We start from the raw sequence: 10,485 nt of genomic DNA on the forward strand, positions 1-10,485 counted from the left end.
GGTGTTTGAAAAATAAATGCCAACACATGAATGTTCGAGAGTACTGAGGGGCGATTGGCAGCCAGAGAGAAGTTGCCCATGGAGTGTCAGACAGTGATTCTGAAATTTATTCCAGGACAAAATGAGATGCTGCGGTCGATTTGGACTATGATATTCAGAGGCAGGTTTTAAAAAATTATTATATAAATCGTACATCATTTTGGGGGAGGGGGATGTAAAAAAAAATATATATATATATATATATATCGCCTGTGGCAGGGAGGGCGACGCACAAATCGCCATAAGCTGCCCCTGTTCAAATGGTTCAAACCTATGATTATTTTAGAAATTTTTTATTGTTGGCCAATTCTGACAGCCCTAATGCCAACACTAACTCTGCATGCTCTGGTCCCAGGAAATCCACACATAGGGAATGCTTGTCCATAGCCGCCATGTGCCTTTCTTGGTGTCGTCATGACATGAATCATACCTAGCTTGGTACATGATGGATGGATGGCCAGATAACTAGCAGACCCAAACCACGTAGCACGAAATGGACAGGTGGCTAGTAGGGCTGACCTTCGAAATCTTTTTTGGAATTCGAAGCTTCGGGGCCGAGATTCGACTTGTACAGCACTTTGTTCAACTTTGTCAGTGCTGTAAAGTTTAAACCTTTTTAAATTTTAGACAAACTAAACACTTTGCTTTCATTATTGTAAGTCGTCATTTGAGGCTTTATAAAAGCAGCACAATGAACACAAATATGTCAGTGCCGAGTCCGACCTCGTCTTAAATAACGAACAGCATTGCTTGTTGTAGTTAACAAAGAGAGGCAGAGTTGATTTAGCAAAAAAAATTATATATATATATATACTTTCTCATGTATCCTCGAAAAGGGTTCCACAGCTCAGAACGAAGGCTAGGCCGTCCGTGAAGATTAAAACTACAAATTCAACCCTCTGAAGAAAGTAGCATGTGGCAAGGCATTTTGCAGCGCTGGGCTGAATAAAGCTTGAATGATGCGGGCGGGCTGAGCAGGTCTGTTATAGCTTGGGGGCGGGCTCTCACACGTCAGGGTTCTATGGACCAGCCTTAGCCAAGATGTAGACTTGGATGGTTTTATGATTTTATTTAATAAAAATTTGTATTCAGTGATATATAGCATCAGCACGGACTCTATTTCGAAATGGAAGTAAAACCCTCTCACCAACTGTCTACTCCTAGAGGGAACTGGCAGGTCGGCAGTTTTGTGTGCACAGTGAGTTCGCATGCGAGGCCAGATGAGCTCACACGCTACTGTCTGTCAGCATTTCACACAGATGGACCGACGGATGAAGCTGCAGAAACTCATGGATGGATGGAGATGAATGTTATGATCCGTTGTGATTTATAATATCAGCGTATTATTGAGCGGTATCAAAACGGGTCCAACAAGCTGTATCCCATTTTGAATTCACCCGGGGGCCAAATATCTACATAGCTATTTGTCCCAGGAACAGCATGAGCCTGGTGAACCGCAAGTCTTGTCTTGATTGAAGAAAGATGTCGACCGTAACGTTTTAAAGCCACCAAATTCCAAAAGTGACATTCTGTGTTTGCCCTTGTCTTCGTCCCAGTGGCCCTGGTCTGGGTTGTTGCCTGCGTGTTTGGTGGTGATAGGTTTTTGCTCTTTGTGGCGCAGCGGCGAGATAACCTGGCTGTTACTGTATTCATTTCAGAGTGGTCTCTGCAAAGGAGTATTGGGCCTCGTGCCAGACTCGCGAGTGCTGAACCCACTGCAACGTCCAATCAGTAGAATGACGAGTGCATTGTCATTGCTTTAATATATCGAATGAAGTCTGTGTGGATGCACCCGCGTGTCCTGCCCCGCGTACAGCGTTCAATTACAGCACAATCATGTGAGGCAGCGGCTTTAAAGCGGGCTCATTTCCTGCGGACTCGCGAGGGATATCACTTTGCATGTACTTTGGGACCTCTGACGAGGACGTTAAAAGAGCGGAGAAGAGGAGAGGAGACTCGTAGATGCATCGGCCTATTTTTCTGTGTGCAGGCTGCGCCACCTCTTCTTCTTCTTGGCCCGGCCTAAGAGATGGCTAAAGCATTTAGCGTGATGACATACCATTAGTCCCCAAGCTCCCGTAACAGGTCTCCCAGCTGATATCGCATTATTCTGTTTCATTCTTTTTCTCTCATCCTCTCTCTCTCTGTGCCCCCCTCTCTCTTCCTCCTTATTGCTCTCCTGTTTCCTTTTTTTATCTCTCATCTCTCCTTCTGCCCATCTCTCTCTCTCTCTCTCTCTCTCTCTCTCTCTCTCTCTCTCTCTCTCTCTCTCTCTCTCTCCTTTTTTATTTTGTCACCACTGAAAGTTGAGAGGAATTTCTCATCCATCCGAGAGGGCCATTATAGCTTTCTTCTCCTGTCCAGCTCACTCTGCTACCTTCCCTCTCTCCCTCTCTCCCTCCCTCCCTCCCTCTCTCTCTCTGCACCGATTTCTTTGGCATCTCACTCCTTTCTCCCAGCCAAGGGAAAACGGAGCACTCCTGGGACTTCCTGACTCTATATGTCTCTCTCTCAGTGCACTAGCAGTCCTGTCTCTCTCTCTCTCTCTCTCTCTCTCTCTCTCTCTCTCTCTCTCTCACCCTCTCTTTATTTCCCCCCTCACTGTCCTCCTGAGCCGCATTCTGCAGGACGCGGGACACCTCTTCACTCCAGTCCGTTACCGGTGACGCGCGGCAGGCAGTGATGGGGGGGGCTGATTTCTCGTCTCTGCTAATGAGCTTATAGCCTGCGTTGAGCGGCTTTTACCCCCTGCTGCAGGTTGTCTAGTAGTGGGCAGTGACTCTTAGCCTTGGAGCCGTTAGCGGGAGGGTTCGGAGCAGCTCGTGGAAGGGGGCAGAGCTGCAGCAGCGGTCTGTCACACACACACACACAGCTCCTCTCTGCCTCGCCAGGACCACAGCTACACTCACTGCTGCTGCTGCTCAGACGAGGATCAGCTCCTTCTCGTCTCTCTCCCTCCTCCTCCTCCTCTCCCTCCTCCTCTCCCTCTCTCTTAACGGTATACCTGGCTCCCCTCCCTTCCTCTACTCCTCCACTCTCTCTCTCTCTGTCCCGGGGCAACTGACTAACTGCGTTTCTGGAGCTGCATTACCTTCCAGTCAGCTGTGTCTGTGGGTGTGCACCCCCTTCTTCCATCTGTTTCCACCCCCCGCCTCTCTCTCTCTCTCTCTCTCTCTCTCCCTCTCTCTCTCTTCATTCGTATCCCCTCGTCTGTCACACCTTTTCCAAAATGTATCGGAACCCGTGGATCTCCAGTTACCTGAGCCATGTCAAGTTTTGCGGCCAAGGTAAGGGAAGCAGGCTGGGGCTGGGAGGGGGGGGGACCTGCCTGTGGGACCGGTTCTGTGGCTTACTGGTGTATGAAGGACTGGAGGGTTTGAGAATGGAGCTGTGATGAGTTGGCAGGCTGCGAACTGCAGACTCTTTACTCTCTCTCTCTCTCTCTCCGGCCACTGCTCCCGTTTCCAGCCAGCTGTCCTTGCGCTGCAGCTGTAGCCTCCAAGGACACACAGGCAGCGGAGATAACGGGCTTCTCGTGCTGCGGGAGGCTGAGAGAGAGAGAGATAACTATTTCTGGGTTTCACACCTACCTTGTCTCCGACATCTTCAAGAGAGTTATGGGCTGGAATGTGTACATGTATGGAGTTGGGACATTATCTTTAGGCTGTGTGTGTGTGTGTGTGTGTGTGTGTGTGTGTACACGTGAACCGGTGTGTGACAAATTACCTGGTATGTGGCTTGCTGCTAGTCCACGTGCTTGTGTGTGTGTGTGTGTGTGTGCATGCGGTTCTCATTCCCACTCCTCTCCATGTTTCCAGAGTGAGGACTGAGTGTTGAGATCTGGCTTTCCATGGTTAACTGGCCAGGAATCCACAACAGGTGTCAACCCCCCCCCCCCCCTTTCAGCCCATTATGGCAGCGAGAGAGAGAGAGAGAGAGAGAGAGAGAGAGAGAGAGAGAGAAGGGAGGGTTAGTTTATTATCATTCCCAATTTTTAACACACATTTACTGTATCAGCACTTATCTGCCTTTGTGTTTTTCATGAGCCGCCCTAGCTACAGAGCCTGAGCCGTCTGTATTGGCGTCGGCGGTTAAGGATGTAATTGGATTATTGTGCCTTTTTTTAAGTCCTCTTTCTGAAAGCCTGTCTGCCTCGGTCTCCTAAAATCCGTCTCACTTTTGCAGTTCGCCACTTTTGTTGTTGTTGCTGTTGTTGTTATCACTTCATAAACCCCTCAGAGTGCATCCTGTAGCACCTCGGTCTCTTCGGTCGTGAAGGCAGAGCAGGTGGGCAGCCTGGGGGAGGGGGAGGAGGAGGTGGGGGGGGGGGGGGGGGGTCGGCTGTGGTCTGTAAGCTTTCAAACGTGCACGTGCACAAACACAGACTGTGTGGTGGTGATGATGTAATGCCCATGGTTTAGGAGTGACACATTTACTTTTGGTCCCTCTCTCTAAGCCGGGGGACGAGGAAGGCTAATCCCATATAGCATCTCGGCTTGGTGGTAATGCTCTGCTCACCATCCTTCTGGCCTACAATGCCACTAGTTCAACCCCAAGGTGTGTGTGTGTGTGTGTGTGTGTGCGTATATGGAGGCATACTTAATATGCACATGTGCACCCCTACAGTATCTGTGGTCACTTATTAAATAGGTTGACATTACACTTTTTATATTTTCATTTCAGACAATAGACCGTATTGTCCAGAGAATAAAAGTTGTGTCACATTTTATCAGTGACGCAAGCTGCAGTACCGAGCTAATCGGAGCGGAGGGTGGCTGAAAAGAAACAACAAGACTTTCGTACCGTCAGATTATACGCTCTCACCCCCGCGCTCGCAGCGTTCGATATCGCCACGTGAAAGAGGATGAACGAGACTCCAGCGGGTCATGAAAGCGCTTTTATCCCTGTGTTCTCACAGCGTGGGGACGTTTTTTATAGTGTCATCAACGCACACATTTTTGCTCTGGGCTACAGCACTGGTTTCTGGTACCATCGCAGGGCCCGGCAACATCTGTGATCATTGCTGCAAGGCTTTTTTTTATGCCAGTGTGTCTGGAGTGACTGAGGCACCTGGTGTGTTTTTCAAAGGTCTCCACTGATGCCGGGCTCACGTTCCGTTCTATATACGCTGTACGCCAGAGGGGTGTTTGTGGAACACTGGTCTGTGTTGGATCACTCTAGGCCACCCTAGGCCAGAGGGCCAAACAAGAGGCTCTTCTGACACGGGCGACAACAAACTGTTATCAAGACCAGCGCACCACAGTGGGTCTAATTATAGTTTCTGGTTTTGTTTTCCAAGTTCCAGCTGATGTCAACATTCAAAATAACCACATCCCGCAGATCCAGTATGTGCGTTTGCTTATAATTTAACCCTGAACACCGAAGAACCATATGAGAGTACATTTTTTTTAATCTTTCGGACAGCCCACGTATTTGCATTTGTGAAATCAATCCAGTGTGAATGTGATATACATCACCAGAAAGCACTTGGCCTCCGCCGTCTTGAACTGTGAACACAATACTTTGAAAACACCGTTCCGCTGAACACGTCAAACGGAGTTACATGGTTCTTCGTCTGAGGTACTAGATTGTAGCAGTGGTTTTGATGGCTTTACACTCGTAGCCACTTCACTAGATCAGCTTCGGTTCAACCACGGCACCGCTATGGAGAGAGAGCATGATGGCGTTAACTGCGATGATGACCACAGACCGTCATGCAGCGGAACGAGCTTCGTCTTCACCACGTCCCTCCCACCTGAAACAATACACATCTCCCCCCCCCCCCCCAAAAGAGAGACCCAGGCGCGCAAGCTTTCTCCAAATAATCCCTCCTCTTTCTTCTCAAATGTTGCTTATGTGGGGGGAGGGGGGATTTAAGCATCAATCCAAACATCCTTAATAAGGACTAACAGATCTGGAATGAAGGGTGGGGAGAGGTTGGGGAGGAGGGGTGTGCCCTGCGCCCCTGAGGTGAACTCTGAGGGGTGGTCTCTCTGGATTGCAAGTGGAACCACATGTTTGTCCCAGCAGAGTTGCCTGCTCTGGCCACTCTCGAGGTCCGGGGCAGCCAAAACCGCACATTGGAGGTTTTTGGGAGTCAATAACTCAACCAAGGCACTGACATTCCTTTTAAAGGAATATTCCTAAGAACTGACATTCCTCAGTGAAGGATGTTTATGCTTAAGTTAAGATCCGCTAATGTCTCTTTCTAGGCAAGGAGGTTGTATTTTTCTCCCGAGGCAGGTGGAGAGTTTCGCTCCACAGTCGGTCCTTGTTTATTGACTCTGGCCATTTCCCCCTAATGGACACCAGAGACACGTAATCTAATTGTCGTCATGGCAATATGAAAAACACATTATTTCACATCTTCTAAGTCACAATGGTCTTATAGACGTCTCAACAAAAAGGTAATATTTTTTTTACATTCATCCGATCACCTCTTCCCCCTCTCTTCTCTGTATTCATGACTGGTCTCCGTGACGATGATGGGACTTGGCTGGCTGGTGCTGTCCCACAGGCAACCTTGGCGTGTGATTGGACTTTATAGCATCCGTGTCTCAGTCGGCAGCACCGGCGGCCACTCCTCTATCTACCGCCTGAGCCATGACTTCATCGCACGCAGTCAGACTAACACTTCAGATCAAGACCAACTGTGTGTCAGACTGTCTCTGTATGCTAAGGGCTATATGATCTATGTGTGAGGTTGGGGTTAGGGGGAGGTGTGGGTGTGTGCGTCTATCCTGTGAGACAACTGTTACTGAACTCTCGGTTTCTTCGAATAAGCACGTTGACGCTCCTCTCATTACTCATTACTTTCAACTATTTCCACAAGCCAGGCAGGCAAATTTGTTTTCCAATTTAGTCCATTTAAAATCAATCTTCCTCCTGTGTGCAAGCCCAACCTGATTAAGGTGTATTTTCCATGCAAGGCCTCCTGGAAGAGATCGGCCGTTATGACCTTATGGCCTTAACTTGCTCGATTCTGCTGGTTGTTTTGGTTCATTAAAAAAAAGACTGTAATTGAAGTTCAACCATTTCAAATTGCCTGTCTCCTCTCATTGTGCTCAAGCAGTGAGGAGTATGACCTCAGTCTAAATGTTGACCTCCTCTCTTCTCTCCACAGGACCTGGGAGTGAGACCCCCATCAAACTTGGAAACCCTAGATTACTGCAGAAGAGGGCTCTTAGGTAAGACCTGTTGTTGGGGCTGCTTTTGACCTACTTTTCTTTCTTTTTTGTTGTTGTAAATATTTGTACAGTAGCCAACTGTGTGCATTTCGTTGATTTGGAAATTATGACGGTGAACTGTGCAGAATAAAAGAAAATAGCTTTTGTTTACAAACTAAATATAAACTAAATTGGACGGGGAAATTACAATTAGGGAGGCCTCATTTATCAATGTTACAGTACCATATGTGTAAATAACTAACACTTATTATTACAACTCAAAATGTAGACTACAATACTGCTATACAGTAACACTACACTTATAAGGCATGAACGAGTATGTCATGCAAGTCTTACAATAACCTGCCACATGGTTCTGTTTCCAGACGTGTGTGTGTGTGTGTGTGTACGTGTATTGCAGCATGTGTATGGCTGTGTGAGCAGGCCCAGACAAAGCTCTGGTGGTGCATCAGAGCAGGCTGCGGTCCAAGCCAAGTAACACATTGAAAGATAAGGTCACTGTGGTGCTTAGCTGTGTGGAAGCCACCTACTGCAGCATGACTGGGATTGGTTCAGCATCACTGTGTTGGCAAGGTGTCATATCCTCCCCCACCTCTACAACATATAGGACTCTTATATATCTCTCCATCTATCTATCTATCTCTCCATCTATATATCTATATCTATCTATCTATCTCTCCCATCTATATCTATCTATCTCTCCATCTATATCTTTCCATCTATACGTATATCTATATATCTCTATCTATCTCCATATATCTCTTTCTTTCTTTCTTTCTTTCTTTCTTTCTTTCTTTCTTTCTTTCTTTCTTTCTTTCTTTCTTTCTTTCTTTCTTTCTTTCTTTCTTTCTTTCTTTCTTTCTTTCTTTAGTCATTGTATGCACCATATTGCATTGTAGTCATTGGAGAACACCATGGTTTACAATGTTGGACAATCAAAATAGAATGTGTTGATAGTCGAGGCCTGTGTGTGCGTGTGCGTGCGTGCATGCCTATGTTCTCAGCTCTGCGTTGGCCAAAACCATTATTTTAGTAATTTTGTTCTTCACAGATAATTTGACATGCGTCTTAACTATCACAACCCAGCCTGCACTAGCAGCCATGGGGGAGAGCATTGAGAATGGGGGGAAAAGAAACATTGGACATTGATCTTGGGGTTGGAGTTTGACCTATCTCAAACCTGCCCTGTTTTCTTAATCCTCCAATCACAACTGTCGGTTTCCTCAGACAAGCTAGTTTTCTCTCTCAGTGAGACTTTGAAAAAGGTATGCCTTTTTATTACAAGTAGATTAAAGACTATTGTAACGCCCCATTTGGCTGAGCTTCCAAATAAGTCTGTGGGGTGACTGTTGTGATGATTCAGAATGCTGCAACTACAATTCTGAACTCTGAACACATCACACTGTTCTCATTAAGCACTTTGAGTTTCCTTGTGTATGAAATGTGCTATGATTTATTTGTTGCATTCAATGACCAAAAAATTGACAAATGTGAAACATCTGGCATTTATGGCAGAAATTGTCAATCCTCTCGTTGCACAAAGCTTGGCTTTCTTAGCACGGGATTTGCCAAGGCCTGATGGTGAATGTAGTTAAATAGAAGCAATTTGTGGTTTGAACGGATCTTGGCTTGCATACAGGCTGAGTCTACCTGCTCTTGGATGGATAGTCTGCTGGTGGGCTTTACATGTAGGGATGCACCGATCCGACTTTTTCAGTCCCTATACCGATACCGATCCGATACCCATTGTCCAATAATTTTTTCCAAAAAAGTAATAAAAAAAAATAAAAAGATTTATCCACGTTTTTTTTATTTTATTTAAAATATATTTTGTTTTTAAGAATTGTAAAAGATCACAAGTGTGTTTTTTTTTTTTTTTTTTTTATCCCAATGTTAGTCGTATGCCAATTCCCAGTCCCTTCCTGGTCGCTGCGCTTTACCCCCCACAGTCAGATCATTTGGGAGAGTGGAGGCTACCACGTGCTTCCTCCGACACACGTCCAGCCAATCACCGCTTCTTTTCACCTGGCAGCGCGGATTCTCATTGAGAGGGCGTAGCGTGTGGGAGGACCACACTATCCCCCTCACGTCCAATCCGCGCTTAGCAGGCGCCCCGACCGAACTGTAGGAGTCGCTGTTTACAACGACCCGGACCCACCCCGCCAGCTTCTCCCACCCTCTGATACAGCCAATTGTATCAGTGCAGACGGCCAGCCAAGCTGGTGACAACCCCGGAGCTGTGAGCTGGATTCGAACAGGCGAACCAAGCTCACAGCTCCGGGGCTGGTGACGAACGCAATCTCCGCGCTCGACCACCTAACCGCCTTGTTTTTGATTTGTTGTAAACAAAGACAGAAAATAAACTTCATTCATTCAATTAATAAACTGTATGCCTCACTGTCACTGTGTGGAAGAGACTGGGATCATTCTTTTGTGCAAGGCTTTTGTGCAAGGCAACATTTCCTAACTTAGTGAAACTAAATGTAACAAATTAACACACAGATATAAATGTACTGAATGGTTATCTTATTATATATATATATATATATATATAAAAAATCTTTTTTACCGATACCCGATCCAGCTATTTTACTGATATCGGCGGCCGATACCAATATCGGAGCATCCCTATCCCTATCCCTGTCTAGCCTGACACTTCAGACCCATGGGTTGGACACACGTCAGGCTACCCTCTGCCATGCGCGTAGCCAGTGGTGGAAAGTATTTTTACTCGAGTACTGTACTGTACTTAAAGGAAAACTCCAACATTTTGGGAAATTAGCTTATTTGGCATCTACCCTGGAGTTAGACAAGAAGATACATACCTTTTTTCTTCTCTGTGCAATGTGCATGCAGTAGGAGTAGGAAGACACGTACCGTTAGCCTAGCTTATCGTCAGTCACTGGAAGTAGGTTCCTCCATTAGCCTAGTTCCAAACGTCTTCCTACTCCTACTGCATGCACAGAGAAGAAAAAGGTATGCATCTTCTTGTCTAACTCCAGGGTTCCCAAAATGTTGGAGTGTTAAGATACATACTTTTTTCTTCTCTGTGCATGCAGTAGGAGTAGGAAGACACGCACTGTTAGCCTAGCTTAGCGTCAGTCACTGGAAGTAGGTTCCTCCATTAGCCTAGTTCCCAACGTCTTCCTACTCCTACTGCATGCACAGAGAAGAAAAAGGTATGCATCTTCTTGTCTAACTCCAGGGTAGATGGCAAATAAGCAAATTTTCCAAATTGTTGGAGTTTTCCTTTAAGTAT

General features: G+C 46.4%; 1 protein-coding gene across 1 annotated transcript in view; it reads left to right on the forward strand.

The window, feature by feature from the left end:
• Positions 1 to 3,218: 3,218 nt before the first annotated feature.
• Positions 3,219 to 10,485, forward strand: part of svila (supervillin a) — a 98,227-nt gene continuing 90,960 nt past the window's right edge. Inside the window, exons 1-2 of the mRNA XM_084326519.1 lie at positions 3,219 to 3,326; positions 7,163 to 7,226. Of these exons, the coding sequence (XP_084182645.1) occupies positions 3,269 to 3,326; positions 7,163 to 7,226 (122 nt within the window). The 5' untranslated portion in view covers positions 3,219 to 3,268. The remainder of the gene's footprint in view (positions 3,327 to 7,162; positions 7,227 to 10,485) is intronic.

This window comes from Notolepis coatsorum, assembly GCF_963971535.1.
Source record: "Notolepis coatsorum genome assembly, chromosome: 12".
Classification (NCBI taxonomy): Eukaryota; Metazoa; Chordata; class Actinopteri; order Aulopiformes; family Paralepididae; genus Notolepis; species Notolepis coatsorum.